The 16824-nt window shown below is 44.2% G+C and overlaps 1 protein-coding gene across 5 annotated transcripts in view; it reads left to right on the forward strand.

Annotated features, from left to right (window-relative positions):
• ABLIM1 (actin binding LIM protein 1) overlaps positions 1-16824 on the forward strand; it is a 264926-nt gene that overhangs the window by 71664 nt on the left and 176438 nt on the right. For all 5 annotated transcript variants that reach the window (XM_011927831.1, XM_011927832.1, XM_011927833.1 and 2 more), the window contains exon 2: positions 16501-16635. In XM_011927831.1, coding sequence (XP_011783221.1) covers positions 16501-16635 — 135 coding nt within the window. The remainder of the gene's footprint in view (positions 1-16500; positions 16636-16824) is intronic.

Here is a 16824-nt window from a genome sequence, read left to right on the forward strand (position 1 = left end):
TGATTATTTATCTTACAACACACAATTGTGCCCTAGGTATAGGGTGTATTCTTTGTTGAGGAGTTTGGACAGTACAGCAGCAGCTGCTCTAGGTAAGATAATCAGGGCAGTCCATTCTGAGAAGATGACGTAATGTACACACACAGAAATATATAAATAATTTAAAGGCTTAGGAGAGAGTTCACCCCTCCCTCAGGAATGTCCAAAAGGTGAGTTGTCAGCAGGCCTTCCATGCAGCAGGAAAGGTTTAACCATTGTTTGGGTGCAGGGCATGTCTGTCATCACTCCTATCTTGATTTGGAAGCACCCTTGCAATATACAACAGGATTTAAAAAGCACTTGGACTTTTGCAGCAAGAGCCCAGGAGTGGCTTCTTGCCATTGGAGAGAGTTGATATGATGGAGACACCCCCAGGGAAAGGCCCTGCCTGCTATGAAAACCACACGACCACAGTGAGACAACACTAATATGGTAGTTTTGCATAATAAGTAGACAAAGAAGCCAACTACTGAACATGAATCAGGCAAGCAAGGCCAGCCAGAGAGTCAGCAGTCAGCATAGTACTTCCAGGTTAGGGGCCAGTGTGGTGCAAGATGACCAGGAGCAGCATTGGAGATGAGATTGGAAGGCACCTTGTTAACAGGGCCTCTGCCTTGCCTCTCCAGGGCACTGTTCTCATCTGAGTTGGGGGCAGCACCCTCTGAAGTTGTGCAGCCACAGCCTGCACCTCTTTACTCAGGGGTAGTGTGCTTCCAGGGAGCTGGTGCTGCAGTTGGTAGCAGGCAAATCACGTCTCTACCACTTCCTGGAGGACATAGAGCCAAGCTCCTAACCTGTCTGAGAGTCAGGGTTTTTTTCAGTTAAAATAATACTGAGAACCTCCAATTTTCTCTTCACTTTGGGAGGTTTGATAAGTTATCTAGTGAGTTTGAGCACTGGAAAGAATTAGTAGTAGATCACAACAAAACTAGGTAGAAAACATGATGGATTATTCATCAGGAGCTAGGCAAATGGGAGAAAGGGAAACGATTAAATCTAAGAGAACAAACACCATTGTACAAGAAAGGGAATCTATTCATAGGAAGCACTACAGAATCTAGTAGAACAATAATTACATTCTCAAAGTGTGAACACTGACCATGGGTTTAACCAAAATTTGTCGTATGGGCATATCGGTAAGAGCCGAATCCTCATCTGCAGAAACAGGATGTAAGTAGCTAATGGCTGAGTTGATATAAGCATAGTGTTAAGAAAAAACACCAAACGTTGAGCACATTTGCCTATAGGGGTTGGGAGAAGTGGGGCAGGCAATTACCATCATGCATAAGCATATTTGTTTTTTGGGGTTTTTTAAACTTTTTTTTTTCTTATATAGACAGGATCTTGCTATGTCACCCAAGCTGGTCTCAAACTCTTGAGCTCAAGCGATCCTACTGCCTTGTACTCCTAAAATGTTGGGATTACACGTGTGAGCCACTGCGCACACTTAGCCTAAACTTTGATAAAAAATAAATAAATATGGGGTAAAAAACCCATACTTCCCACTCCATATCTTTATTGTTAGGGTTAATTTAAATGAAGTAGTTTGCGAAAACTTCAAATGTGGCCTGTGCCATGTGCTCAATAAATGTTAATGAAGGTCAGTTGGTCTGTGGAGTTTATTTAAGCATCAGGGTAGGAGCACAGCCCAGATCCGAAGGAATGGCCCGAGGTCCCTTGCAGATAAAACAGGACTAAGAAGTAGGTGGTGAGAGGCTGGGCACAGTGACTCACGCCTGTAATCCCGGCACTTTGGGAGGTCTAGGTGGGTGGATCACCTGAGGTCAAGAGTTCGAGACCAGCCTGGCCAATGTAGCAAAACCCTGTCTCTACAAAAAAAAAAAAAAAAAAAAATTAGCCAGATGTGTTGGCATGCACCTGTTGGGAGCCTGAGGCAGGAGAATGGCTTGAACACGGGAGGTAGAGGTTGCAGTGAGCCAAGATTGCGCCATTGCACTCCAGCCTGGGCAACAAGAGCAAAACTCCATCTCAAAAAAAAAAAAAAAGAGATAGTGAGAATTAAATTTGTAACCAGAAGGAGAGACAGTGTTCAACTGCCTTCGGTTAGGATTTTCAGAGGCTGAACGCCCTTTCCTATAGTATATATCCTTCTCTTTCTCACTTGCCCCTTGTGGTACAGTTGTCCTTCAGTTGCCTTGGTGGCTTTGTAAAATTATTCCTTAAAGCTTCAGGATTTTATAGGTTTGCCTAAAAAGTAAGTCATGTTTATAAATGGGAGCTTTGCAACCAGTCTTCATGGGTTCGAATCCAGATCGCCTGTTTACTAATTGTGAATGGGAGCTTTGCAACCAGTCTTCATGGGTTCGAATCCGGCTCGCCTCTTTACTAATTGTGAATGGGAGCCTGGCAACCAGTCTTCATGGGTTTGAATCCAGATCGCCTGTTTACTAATTGTGAATGGGAGCTTGGCAACCAGTCTTCATGGGTTTGAATCCAGCTCACCTGTTTACTAATTATGCCACCTTGGGCAAGTCACTTAACCCCCTGTTGCCTGAGTTTCCTCATCAGAAAATAAGGACAATAATAGTACCAATTAATAGGGTTATCTTGAAAATTGAATCAATTAATCCACATAAAGCATTTAAAACAATGCCTGGTCACCCATCGCCTCCCAGCACATAGCTCAGTAGTTGCTATTCCTTCTGTTACTACTATCATTCCTTTTGACTGAGTAAAATCAGGGCAATGTGTCCAGTGAGATGGAGTTTAGTAACAGATTAGTTTGGGGACCCTGGAAAGTAAGTAGAGCTGAGATAGGTGAGTAGAGGAACTCAGGAGGGTCCACCCCTTTCCACTGGACAATGTCTTCCAGTTTGCCTCAAGTAGAGCAACACTTTGTCACCTTTGTTATGCCACAAGTACTCCAGGACCACATCAGTGGCTTCCTGTGACCAGTAAGCTCTACTGTGCAATGATAGAAATTCACCAAGGAACTTGACCTGTTGGGTTTTCGGTGCCCAGATCCCTTGGGCAAGTAAGCTAATGACACCGGTCTTTTTGTTGTGGAATGAAATGAGGTGGCTAATGATGCTTTGATGCAGGAATGTGTTGGCATCATATGAACAGTTGCAAAGTGTTTGAGGCTGGAAGCCATGTGTGCTCAGGAAGCCCACTGGAGGAAGCTGCCCACCTGCTCTGCAGCAGTCCCTGCTGGCTGTTCTACTCATCGTGTCCTGTTCTGGGGACATGCCACTTAGCTTTTCCAAGGCTCTGGGGCCACCCAAACTCCTCCCTGCAGGTCAGGTCAGCTGGAAATTGTGCTTTGTTGTGTGGCTCTCATTCAGAGAACTTAGCCAGGGTTGGTTTGAGACTGGTCCATCAGCTCCTTCCTTCAGCTGTTTTTTTTTTTTCTTCCTGAGTCAGAGACTTAAATGAGTCTTTTATCTTTTGTCATCGGTTGAGTGGTATTGACATCATTCAAATTACCTACTGATAGTAGATACTGTTGGTGAACCCAAGGTATTTTTCCGACTTTCAGTTTCACACAAAGACTGTTGCTCTGGAAAAGAGACAGAAAGCCAGGCTGGTATTCAAAACATGAACATATTGAACATGCATTTATAGAGTGCTGACTTTGTGCCCACAACTGTGCCAGACCCTGGGAATACAATGGCAGTTACCTTGTAATGGAGAAGACGGAAAAGAAAAAAGAAATAGAATGTTTAGACTATGGTAAATATAAAGAGAGGAAACGGAGGTGGGGGTCGCAGGCAGACTGGCTTTAATGAGATAGTTCAGGGAGAAGTCTCAGAAGAGGTGACCTAGAAGCTTGAGGGTGCAACCAGAAGGAGGAGAGGGAGCTGGGCTCGCAAACAGCTGGAGAAGAGACTTCTGGGCAGGGAAAAGTATGCCTGGAGATCTTGAAGCAGCAAGAGCCAGAACTTGGAAGGATGTGGAGAGAGTGTGAGAAGAGGCTGGAAGAGGTGGTGGGGCCAGAGGGCATCTTCCACAGGGGAGTGAGAGAAGGATTAGTGGAGTGATCTGTTTATATTATGCTCTTAAAAGATCATTCTAGTTGTTGCACGGCAAAGGGATTGAACACATGAGTTGACAGTCCACACTATTTCGTGTTTTTCTTTCTTCTTTCTTTTTTTGAGATGGAGTTTCACTCTTGTTGCCCAGACTGGAGTGCAATGGCACAATCTCAGCTCACTGAAATCTGTGCCTTCTGGGTTCAAGCGATTCTCCTGCCTCAGCCTCCCAAGTAGCTGGGATTACAAGCAAACGCCACCATGCCCGGCTAATTTTGTATTTTTAGTAGAGACGGGGTTTGTCCATGTTGGTCAGGCTGGTCTCGAACTCCTGACCTCAGGTGATCCATCCACCTCAGCCTCCCAAAGTGCTGGGATTACAGACGTGAGCCACCAAGCTTGGCCCACACTTGTGTGTTTCATAGCTGTGCCCTGAACCCTTCCTAGTGCCTTATTTTAGTGAGGGATCAATTACTTATAGGCATATCCTAATGTTTCTAATTTTCTGGCAAATCTCTGGTGCTGACACTGGTGTTGACATTCCTCTAGGCAAGTTGTGTTTGTGAAAACTCCCATGGGAGTGGGGCACTGGTCTGATGGCATCTCATTCAGATTTTTTATATGTCTTCTAATAGGCTCTTTCCTGAAAAGGTAGCAGAGATGAAATGATATTGAGGACATTTGTTGGAGTGGGGACGTGTTGGTGAAAAACATGTCTAATACTTTAGTGGGGAGAATTGCATTCATTAATAAGGTGTGAGTGGTGCAATCTCGGCTCACTGCAACCTCCGCCTCCTGGGTTCAAGCGATTCTCCTGTCTCATCCTCCCCAGTAGCTGGAATTACTGGTGTGTGCCACCATACCCGGCTAATTTTTGGATTTTTAGTAGAGACTGGGTTTTGCCGTGTTGGCCAGACTGGCCTGGAACTCCTGACCTCAGGTGATCCACCTGCTTTGGCCTCCCAAAGTGCTGGAAGTACAGGCATGAGCCACCACGTCCGGCCTATTTTCCAAGGGTTGGAAGGTTACATTTAGGAGTTCCATGGAGGGATTTAAAAATTTTTTCTTCCTCTCCCTTCTCCTCCCAGTCCCATGTTGGACTTTAACATATTTTTTCTTTTCAAGCAATAGTCTTCACGAAGTGCTTTGTTAAACTTTGGTAGATGATCTTTTATTCTCCACTCAAGCAGAGGCCATTCTGAAGGTAAATAAGAGAATGATCAACCACCAGGGTTATGCTCCCTGTCACCTGGATGAATAGAAGAATACCTAGCAAGGTGACAGGTATAGATTATATGTGTTTGCATTTTCTTGCAGAGGTTACACCTAGAAAAAGTAGGTCATACAGAGAGCTTGAATGAGCCTGAAGTTCAGGTCTGGGAGGAGTCAGGAACTTAGGTGTCTAGAGAGTAGTTCTAGAATGTGTAGTATCATGTCTGACATTGCACGTTGGATGCTGTGAACACAGGTCTCATGCTTTCATCTCCCAGTGGGTGTGCAGACACTGGAGAGACCCAGGTGAGGGCGGGTTTGTGTCTTTATTCACAATTCAAGAACAAGAGCGCCTTTTCAGAAAGGGTTCACATTCTTGTTTCTGAAATTTATAAGCACTTGAATGAAAAGCTTCACTCTGCAATTTGGAAGCAGTATAACCTTGGGCACAATGATGTGCAGGTAAATGTTTAACAACCAGCTCTCCAGAGGGCAGGGAGAGGAAAGCCCTGATTTATAAAGTTTGCCAATTTCCATGGTGTAAATGCTTCCATTGCAGCCAATTTCAAGCTGCCAAGGTGAAGTCAACCATACAGTTGGGAAGGGCTGGGCATAGTCTCCACTGCAAGGGTGAATCCTTTAAACTTTTATTTTCTTCTCCCCAGAAACCCCCTTAAGATTTTCGAAGTCCAATTTCTATATCTGTAGAATCAGTGTAATTGGGGTTGATGGGATCATGGAGTTATTATCTTTGAATACCTTTTATAAATTGTGAAGTGCCACACATATATTAGCTTTTTTCATTAGTTTGTTTGAAATGCTGTTTTTAACTACTTAATGATTCTGAGTATGTCCTGCAAGTAGAAGCAGCCAGAAAGAAAAGGGAAGGACAGCTGGGAGACTTCCTGTGCTGGAGACAAACGGATTTGTGCCGCAGAGACACCTCAATCAATATCTTAGTTCTTTGGTTTTTGGTTTTTGGTTTTCAAATTCCTCGGAGGTGTCTGAATTTGGAATTAGGGGGTAGAAGGTAATGGTGGTACCATGCTTAAACTAAACCCTGTCTCAAGACCCTAGGCCACATGCTAATAGACTCTGACCCTCTCTCTTGTATTTCTGTAAATGGCTCAGGTGGGACACAATCCCTCCCACTCTCAGAATCAGGATGGATGTGGCTCTCTCGTGGTCCATAAAGATGTGATGTTCTGCTGGCAGAGTTCAGACTGAAGCCAATGCCCGTTTGTTAGGCTGGATTCATTTCTAAGTAGAATTGCTGGTGCAGGGATAATTTGAGATCCCTGGATGACCTTAAAAGTTTCAATCAAATTTCTGAAGGGATTTTTGTAATGCTTCAGAAATTCCTGCTCATACAGGTTAGTGGCAGTCTTTCCTGACATTCAGCTGACATGGGCATCTGTGTGCCAGGCTGAGGCTGTGGGGCTCTGCCTTAGTCCATTTGGTGTTGCTAGAACAGAATATCACAGATTGGGTAATTTATAAAGAAACAGAATTTATTTCTTATGGTTCCTGAGGCTGGGAAGTCCGAGGTCAAGACATTTGTATCTGGCAAGGGCTTTCTTGTTGTATTATCCCATGATGGAGGCAGAAGGGCAAACTAGAGAGCCAGGATAGGGACTGAACTTTATCCTTTTATCAGCAACCTGCTCCTGTGATAATTTCCTCACTCCTGCTGTGATGGCACTAATCCATTCATGAGGGCAGAGCCTTTGTGACTGAATCACCTCTTGAAGGTTCCCCTCTTAATGTTTACAATGGCAAGGAAATTTCAACATGATTTTGGAGGGGACATTGAAACCATAGCAGGATCCTAGGAGGATATGGCCTCACACTGTCTCTGCTACCACACTGGAAGGTCGGGCATGTATTCTTGGCCCCTTTTACAGTCTCAGGGAAGTTGAGGCATGTGTCAGGAAAGGCAGGACTGGGAATCCAGTCCCCTACTCCGAGGTCCCTTCTAATTGCAATTAGAGAGAAGAGGTGGGAGCTGTAGACAAATGGTTGAACATGGTCAGAGAAAGGCTAGGAGAGGTCAAAGAAGGGTGTAATTTCAGTGAGTCATCTCAATCAAAAGGTGTGTCAAAGGAGTCATGCTTTTAGGAGGAGGAGGAAAAGGCACTAAGCCGATTTTAAAATCCCTTTCTGAGATGAATCGTCACATGGAGAAGGCAGGTGTAGCACATGAGGGCAAGTGCACCAAGTGATTTATAAGGAGAAAATTTCCTGGCTGAATTACAATAATCCTAGTACCTCTTTGCCTTTGGGGAATCAGATTAACTGGATTTGAGCAGAGGCTGTTTCTATAATCAAGAGTCCAGCTGACGGTTGCTGACAGCATCTTTTATATTTGGAGGAATAGCAAGGACCTATCATGTAGCCACGGAAAAGGCAAATCAAGGAAAAGGCAAATCAAGTATCAGAAGTATCAGATTTTTTTTTTTTTTTTCTAGGCAGAGTATCGCTCTGTTGCCCAGGCTGGTGTGCAGTGGTGTGATCTCAGCTCACTGCAACCTCTGCCTCCTGGGTTCAAGCAATTCTCCTGCCTCAGCCTCCCTAGTAGCTGGGATTACAGGTGCCCGCCATCACGCCTGGCTAATTATTGTGTTTTTAGTAGAGATGGGGTTTCACCATGTTAGCCAGGCTCTTCTCGAGCTCCCAACCTCAGGTGATCCACCTGCTTTGGCCTCCCAAAGTGTTGGGATTACAGGCATGAGCCACCACACCCAGCCAGTATCAGGGTATCTTAACTGGTGAAAGCCACAAGTGGCAGGGAAGCCCACCACCATACTGCCCATCCCCCGGGACTGTTTGTGCCAACTAATAATTCTGTTTACCAAACTCACATGGTATAAGAAAATGAGGTCTTGGAAGCCAATTTAAGAGAAGGATCATTTTGGACAACTAATGACAGGGTAACTGTGTGTGTAGCTTCAAGTAACTACCACTTGCCACAGCAGGAAATGGGCCTTTAGGTAAACTGCAAATTAAACACTCTATGCATTTATTTAAACTGTTGAGTTTCTTGTTTTCTGGGCTCAATACTAGTGCTGGTCTAGCACAAAGAAAGGGAGTAGGAGGTGGGAGAGCGCACATCTCTGTGATATGTGTTTACACTTTAGTGGGAACCAATGGGGTAGAAGCAGAGAAAATATTCTAGGTAATGAAGCAGTCTCTCTCAAACGTAGACTGCCATGAGAATAGGACTCCTGTCTTTAAGCAGAAATCAACCTTACCATACAGAGGAGCATTTTAGGATTGCAAATCCAGACCAGTCTCAACCAGAGAGAGATTTCCAATCCAGGCCTCAGCTCAGGCTGGAGGTGGCCGAGAGGGTCCTCCCAGTGGCAAGTCGTGTTTCCTTGCTATCTCACCCTGACTCTGTACATGTTCTTCTGCCATAAATGGCTGCAGCCTGGAAGAATTTCTGTTTGTACTTCAAGCATTGTTTCTCAACTGCATATCGACTAGCAGGTGTTGCTTTTGGAATGATGACGCAGCTGGGCGTTGACCAATTCTGAGCCATGCACCCAGGGCCTAGTGAGGACATTAGACCAGCTTGATTTCCTTCTATGCTAGATAATTTTTTTCCTGTGGAAATCCCCTACATAGTGCTTCCAAATGTGGCCAGAGTAAAACTGTTTCTTCTTAGCTACATTTTCTTGGACAAAGTTTTTAACTCTTCTTAGCCTTGGTTTCCTCCTCTGCAAAACAGGTATTGTGCAACAGTCTCCCATACGGCAATCGTGACGCAGTTATTTTGATTGTGAGTAGCAATTAATTGTTATAGTGCCTGGAACATTGTTAAATATTCAGTACATTTTACTTGTTATAATAACGTCATAGTGTTCTGGAATGATTTATTGCAAACGTCAGAAGTTCAGGACCCTGGACCTTCACATGGGAGATGCCCCTATAGTGTTATTAGGTGGTAACCCTATTTTCCCTAATCCCAACATTGAACTGAGAAGTACAGAGATGACAACTCAGGCTATTTGATCTTTGAAATCAGAACTATTTCAGACATTTGGAGGAACTGACCATTGAGCTTGCAGTTTTGTAGGGCCAGGATTGTGAAGTAAAAGCAAAAGAAACACAAACCAAGAGAAACATTGGTAATAGTACAGATATTCAGTGCTGGAGGACATGGAGGAGAAGGAAATATTTTATCAATCTAAGCCAGCATGAAAGCTTCAGAGAAGCACCAGGACCTGGGCTACACCATATGGGTCAAGTTTGATTTGAACAGATGAGGAGAAGAGAAACCACAGGAAGGGAAGTTATAATGGGAGTGAAGATGCTAGACCAGGAAGTGGTCAGAAGGCCTTGCTCAAGGGAGATTTATAAATTAATACAAATAAATAGTAGAGTATTTTAGTGCTTGGTCTCCAGAGTCGGACTGTCTGTGATCAAATCACTTAGCACAGGGATAAGTACCCAATAGAGGTGGTTCCTTCCTAGACACCTAAAAAGCAGACATGAGCCATGTTATTGAAGATCTCTGAAGTTAGGTGGAGAACTTTAAGCTTGAGGAGTTGGGACTGAGAGAGCTATTTGGAACTTCTGTTGTTGTTCTTTTTCTTTTTTTTAAATTATTATTTTAATTTTTTCTGAGGCTGAGTCTCACCCAGGCTGGAGTGCAGTGGCATGATCTTGGTTCACTGCCACCTCCGCCTCCTGGGTTCAAGCGAATCTCCTGTCTCAGCCTCCCAAGTAGCTGGGATTACAGGCACCTGCCACCACACCCAGCTAATTTTTGTATTTTTAGTAGAGACAGAGTTTTGCCATGTTGGCCAGGCTGATTTGGAACTCCTGACCTCAGCTGATCTGCCCACCCCAGCCTCCCAAAGTGCTGAGATTACAGGTGTGAGCCACTGTGCCCGGCCTTTGTTTTTCTTTTTAAAATAAGCTTTATTTTATTTTATTTATTTATTTTTTTGGAGACAGACTTTTGCTCTTGTCTCCCAGGCTGGAGTGCAATGGCACAATCACGCCACCATGCCCAGCTACTTTTTGTATTTTAGTAGAGATGGGGTTTTACCATGTTGGCCAGGCTGGTCTTGAACTCCTGACCTTAAATGATCCGCCCACCTTGGCCTCCCAAAGTGCTGGGATTACAGGCATGAGCCACCGTGCCCAGCTTATAGGCATTATTTTCTTAAAACCATTTTAGACGAATAAAAAAAATTGAGAAGATAATACAGGTATTTACTATATACTCAACACTTGGTTTTCCCTGTTAGTAACATTTTGCGTTGGTATAATACATTTGTTATAGTTACCGGACTGTATTGGCACACTGTTGTAAACTAAAGGCCACACTATTCAGATTTCCGTAGTTTTTACCTAATGTTCTTTCTCTGTTCTGGGATCCCATCCAGGATCCCACATTACGTTTAGTCATCACATCTCCGTAGGCTCCTCTTGGCTGTGATCATTTCTCAGACATTCTTTGTTTTTTATGATCTTTACAATTTTGAAGAGTAGTTGTCAGGTGTTTTTGTTTTGTAGAATGTCCCTCCATTTGGGATTTTTCTCATAATTTCATAAGGATTATGGATTTTGGTTTTTTTGTTTTGTTTTTGGGAGGAAGACCCCAGAGGCAAAGTGCCTGTTTTCATCACATCATATCAAAGGTACATTCTGTCAACGTGACTTATCACTGTTGATGTTTACCTTGCTCACGTGGCTGAGATATTGTCTGTCAGATTTCTCTATTGTAAAGTTAGTCGTTTTTTTCTTCCTATCCACACTGTACCCTATGGGAGGAGGTCACTATGTACAGCCCACACTTAAGGAGTGGGGAGTTAGGCTGCACCTCCCTGGGTAGAATACGCTTTGCTGGTTGCATTTGGAGAAAAGAGCCAGGGGCCAGGTGTGGTGGCTCACACCTGTAATCCCAACACTTTGGGAGGCAGAGCCGGGTAGATCCCGAGGTCAGGAGATCGAGACCATCCTGGCCAACATGGTGAAACCCTGTCTCTACTAAAATACAAAAATTAGCTGAGCATGGTGGTGCGTGCCTGTAGTCCCGGCTACTTGGGAGGCTGAGGCAGGGGAATTGCTTGAACCCGGGAGGTAGAGATTGCAGTGAGCCGAGATGGCACCACTGCACTCCAGCCTGGTGACAGAGCAAAACTCAGTCTCGGAAAAAAAAAAAAAAAATGCCAGGGTGTGGGAAATTTTCAGCAATCCAAGAAAAAGGAGTTGAGGGCCTGGGTTCATGGGGTAAGAAAAGGGATGAGGCACAGGGGATGTGAGGGTGGACAAAATTCGGTGGGAAATGAAAGAGAGGGTAGAATCAGGTTTGAAGCACTGGTGATTAGGGGATTATTCTGGTATAAAGAGGACTGGGTTAGAAGTCACCGCACTAGGTTGCCGCCAACTCTTTATTTCTTGGCTGCGCCACCTTGGGTGAGTCATTTCATTCCTCTGAGCCTCAGTTTGTCTGTTTCTAAGAAGGGTTGACGGTACCTGTTCTTCCTACCTGAGAACTCCCGTGAGAGAGAAATGAGACAGAGCAGAGGAAAGGGTTTTGGAAGCCATCAAGCACCGTGTTGTTCCAAAGGCTTATGGGTTAGGGAGTGACGGTGCAATGAGGAAGGCAGGGGGCTTGAGAGGGAGAATATGTATGTTACCTGTGATATACTGAATATTTCAGATGACCCAGAGCAAGCTGTAACTAAGAGTACTCTGGGCTGGACGCGATGGCTTATGCCTGTAATCCCAGCACTTTGGGAGGCCGAGGCGAGTGGATCACAAGGTCAAGAGATCGAGACTATCCTGGCCAACATGGGGAAACTCCGTCTCTACTAAAAATAACAAAAATTAGCTGGGCATGGTGGTGTGCGCCTATAGTCCCAGCTACTAGGGAGACTGAGGCAGAAGAATTGCTTGAATCCAGGAGAGAGAGGTTGCAATGAGCTGACATCGCACCACTGCACTCCAGCCTGGTGACAGAGCAAGACTCTGTCACATACACACACACACACAAAAAGTACTCTGTCACAGGTTTGTGATATTTACCTGCTAAGGAGATTTTTATTTCAAATGTGCTTTCCCAGATGTTCTGTTTCTGGCAGTCTAGTTCCACAGTCTGTTCCCCAGAGAAAGGTAGCTTGGGCAAGATGAGGCTAGTTCTGGATTTGAAAGAGGGATTCTGCTTAGCTTTGTGGACTTCCTCTTATGATCTGTCATGGCCTCTGCTTGACTGCACTGAAGGTTACTGGGATTTCTTCAGTGGTCTCATTCTCCCAGTCTCATTGCCTGAGATCGTTAATAGACATTCCAAAAGTAACACATCGAAAGTGGCATTTTTGCTTTCTGTCCTGTACTGGAGTTCAGAGACGGGGCTGATCTGCTTTACTTGACTCTGAAAGACAGTGTGAAACTCCTCAGTAAGCGGTGCAATCGGCTGCTTTAGCTGAGTAGTGAGAATTCCTCCAAACTGGGTATTCTGCAGTGGAGGAATCCCATTGCTTTTTCAGGCAGGTAGACTCTTGGCTCTTTGTAGGTATTTCCTCATTGTTCAGAGAGTGTGCAGCCATGCTTTCGGTTTTTCGTTGTACAATCCTTATTTAGGCAACAAAAATGATGAGCCATGGAAGGTTTGAACTGTGTCTGCTCAAGTTCCAGGGTAAATCATTGACTACTTGGTAGAGTGGAAAGGGCTGGGAGCCTGAGTGCTAAGTGTGCCTCTGCCAGTAACTCCTGATGACTTTGGGCAAGGAATGTAAACTCTTTGCTCTTCAGTTTCCCTATCAGTAAAATAAGTAGGGACCACTTGAGCCTTGAAAGATGGAACAGTCAAGTAAAAATTTGCAGCAGAGCCAGTTGGCAGATAAGGGGAAGTGCAGAACCAATGTCATGTCTGTATTGGAAATGACGCAGCATATTTCAAAATTGTAACATCGAGTCAACAAACATACATGTGGTAATAACCAGACTGTCAAAGACAATTATATAAAGTTGACCTCTTTATTCATTTTTGAAAAGGAGAGAGATTCCTTTCTTGACACTGACTTGAGTTGGGATGAAATAAGAACCGAATCTCTTTTGGTCTTTGGATTCTGTCCTTCTCTAGTAAGAAAAGCCGAATTCTTTACAGATGGGTGGTTCTGATGTGTCTGCCTAGGCTGTTGTATGAAGGAAAGGCAACTAAACACAGTCTAGTCTCTGGGTGAAAGCAAAGCAAGTCATCTCTGGGCATGGAGGACTTTGTGGTGTAATGTATATTTCCAAAGGGAAACTTGCAAAATGCAGACACTGATCCCAGTTCTGACCTTGGTAGCTGGTGCCAGCATTGGCAGTGGCTCCTTTATTTGGACATAGAGAAAAGCCAAGAAATGAAACGATATTTTCCTTCCCTCATCATTACTCAGCATGACTGCCTTGCTTAGCAATAAGAAATTCAAGTGTCAAGAAAAACTGCAGTGCATTTTCTTATCCAAAAATGCATTCTCCTGTGTAGTCAAGAGATTCACTATGTTCTCATATTGTTGCTGAAGAGGATGGTCTTTTGAATTACTTTTGAAATTCTAGCTCTTCTCTGTAGCTGGCATATTCATATTGTCTGAATTCTAAAGGGAAATAGCTCTTAAATTGGAGTATGCGTAAGAATCACCTGAGTAGTTTACTAAAAAGGTAGATGCCTGACTCCCACTCCTAGTCACTGGGGCTGAAGAACCTGCCTTTTTAATACATGGTACAGAAGGTTCTGATCAGGAGGATTCATACAGTTGCCTTGGGTGTTACCACCTGGGTGCCATGCTCAGTTATCAAAAACCTTATTGCTACATGTGTGCCCTTTACAAGCCAAGCCCTAGCTGCTGCTTTTAGAACGGCACTTGAACTTGCCGTATAAATTAAAGGTATAATAATAATACTTATAAATAATAATTATTTTTGACTTACAACAATTTTCTGATTTTTACAAACTTCATGGAAGGAGCATGAACTTGGCAGTCAGAAAGGCCTGGGTGTGGATCTTTCAGCTTCCTCTGCTTCTTGGGCAGGTTGTTCAACTTCTCTGCGGCTCTGTTTCCTTATCTGTCAACTGTCAAATGGGAACAGTATTATTCACTTCACTGAGAGAGAGAGGTGGTGAGGATGAAATAAAGTGGCTTATGTAAACACCCTGCATTATGTGTGGCATTTAGTAGATGCCAATAAATACCACTTGAATTCTTTCTTATAGGAAGCAGGAATCAAAAAACACAAGGACTTAAAGCAGATATTTTTAAGGAAAACTTTTTTTTTTTTTTTTTGAGACAAAGACTCGCTCTTGTCCTCCAGGCTGGAGTGCAATGGTGTGATCTCGGCTCACTGCAACCTCTGCCTCCCGTATTCAAGCGATTCTCCTGCCTCAGCCTCCTGAGTAGCTGGGATTACAGGCACCTGCCACCACGCCCGACTAATGTTTGTATTTTTAGTAGAGACTGGGTTTCACCATGTTAGCCAGGCTGGTCTCGAACTCCTGACCTCAGGTGATCTGCCCCCCTGGGCCTCCCAAAGCGCTGGGATTACAGGCGTGAGCCACCATGCCCAGCCAAGGAAACTTTTTTTTTTTTTTAATGTGCAAGGGATAGGTTTTTTGGCCTTGATATACATCACTTTAAAAGTCAGTCATTGTTTAGAGATCTTGAGAGCATGTCCCTCCTTAATTCCTTTAGATAATAACTGAGTTATGTTGTAAATACAGGTTTTCAAGAGAGATCCCAGGGGATAGATATGGAATTGCAGGTGAATTGCAACCTTGGTATCTTTGTGGCCATTCCCAGGGTCCATTGCAGTAGAACACAGATCAGGTGTTCCACCTGAAACTACACCTGCTCCTAGTCAGAATCTCACAAGAAGAACCTTGTTTCTCAGAAGTTAGCCAGTAATGGATTATTTGGACTATCTTGTTCGAACTCTTGCCAGGCAAAATGAGAACACTGCTGAGGTCTGAGAGAAACAGTGAACTATTATATTGTGGTATACAGCGAGCTCCTTGTTGTAAGGTGTTTTCTAAACTGAGTTTCAGCAATATCTGCCCACATCTAACCCCTGCTCAGCCTGGTTTTACCTTTGGAGGGAAAAATCATCTTTGTGTTGGTTGATTAATTTTAGGTTCAATGTTCTTGTCCCATGTCATTCCTTGCTCATGTCATTCTTGCTCATGTCATTCCTTAAGGAGTATGTTTTTACATATCACCATGATGTTCCTGCTTCTGAGGCTCCACATCAAAAAGGGAATTTGGTAGCAAACACTGCCTATCTGCATTCTCTAGCTGGAGAAACTGCAAGTTAAATGAAAACTCTTGATGAGCTCAAAGCCACAAGTGTCCCCTCACTGCCTTATCTCCAGGCCTTTGTAAAGGGGAGGCTGTACATCCCAGTCCCAGCGCTGGGCAGTCACAGTAACTTCTAGTCTCTGAAGGCCACACTCTGGAAACTACGAGTATTCTTTTAGTATTCTCTTAGTATCTTCGTAAGCCCCATCATGTGATGTTAGGGTCTGAAAAGACCCTATAAATCCCCTGGGCCAATCCTGTTTGTTTTATGGGAAAGGAAACTGAGGCTCAGAGAGATCCATGTTGTTCCTAGTTTATTTTTTAAAAATTTACTGCCTGCAGTGTGTGTATCAGACACTATGCACATAATGGTAGGCGCATCATAGGCCTGCAGCAGATTGGATGAGTTGCCATTTATGATCAGGAATGAGCCTCTGGTAAAGCAGGCTAGAAACTGTCCAGCACACACTAATTAATGAATAAAGAAACATGTACTGAGCACCTTTGGTGCCTGAACATTCTGCTATGTCCCAAGAAGCTGGGAGAAGGAGGGAGAAATACAACTGGTGAGACAAAAAGGATAAACTTTAAGAAATGGTCCCCATCTTCAAGGACTTACAGTCCACAGTGAACTCCTGCTGAAGGTGCCTTCTAAATCAATATAAAGACATATTACAAATCCACACTACAAAATATTGAACTAAGCAAGATAGTGTATTCAATAGTTCAATGATGTCATCCCAGAGAAGTTTGGGAGGAAGGGAGAAGACAGCAGGCTCCACTGAGGAACACGCCTGGTGTTTTCTCCCCTGGACTGTTAAAGCCACGACTGTCTTATGGGTCTTTGTGTCTCCAGGATTATGGCTTGGAGGGGCTGCTCCGTTCACCCTGTCGAATCAATCTCTGTGATTCACTTGACACCAGGAATGGTCTCTACTCACCTGGATCTTTTATTGATTTTCTTTCAGTGGCACACCCTCAGGACCCTCACCACCCATCGGAGAAGCCTGTCATTCACTGCCATAAATGTGGGGAGCCTTGCAAGGGTGAAGTGCTTCGGGTCCAGACCAAACATTTCCACATCAAGTGTTTCACCTGCAAAGGTATGGTGCCTCCAGCTTCATGGCTCAGTGGCATGCCATGGTCAGGGCTCGCCTTGGGTCCAGCCCATCCCCTTAACTCCACATCGGGTCACTGGATGATAAGTGAATGCCCTGAGAAGCCCTGACATCATTTACTGCCAGTTTGGGATTCAGTTAGACTCTAGGGCGAGAACGAGTCCTGCTAAAACC

This window comes from Colobus angolensis, unplaced genomic scaffold, assembly GCF_000951035.1.
Source record: "Colobus angolensis palliatus isolate OR3802 unplaced genomic scaffold, Cang.pa_1.0 Scaffold75, whole genome shotgun sequence".
Lineage (NCBI taxonomy): Eukaryota > Metazoa > Chordata > Mammalia > Primates > Cercopithecidae > Colobus > Colobus angolensis.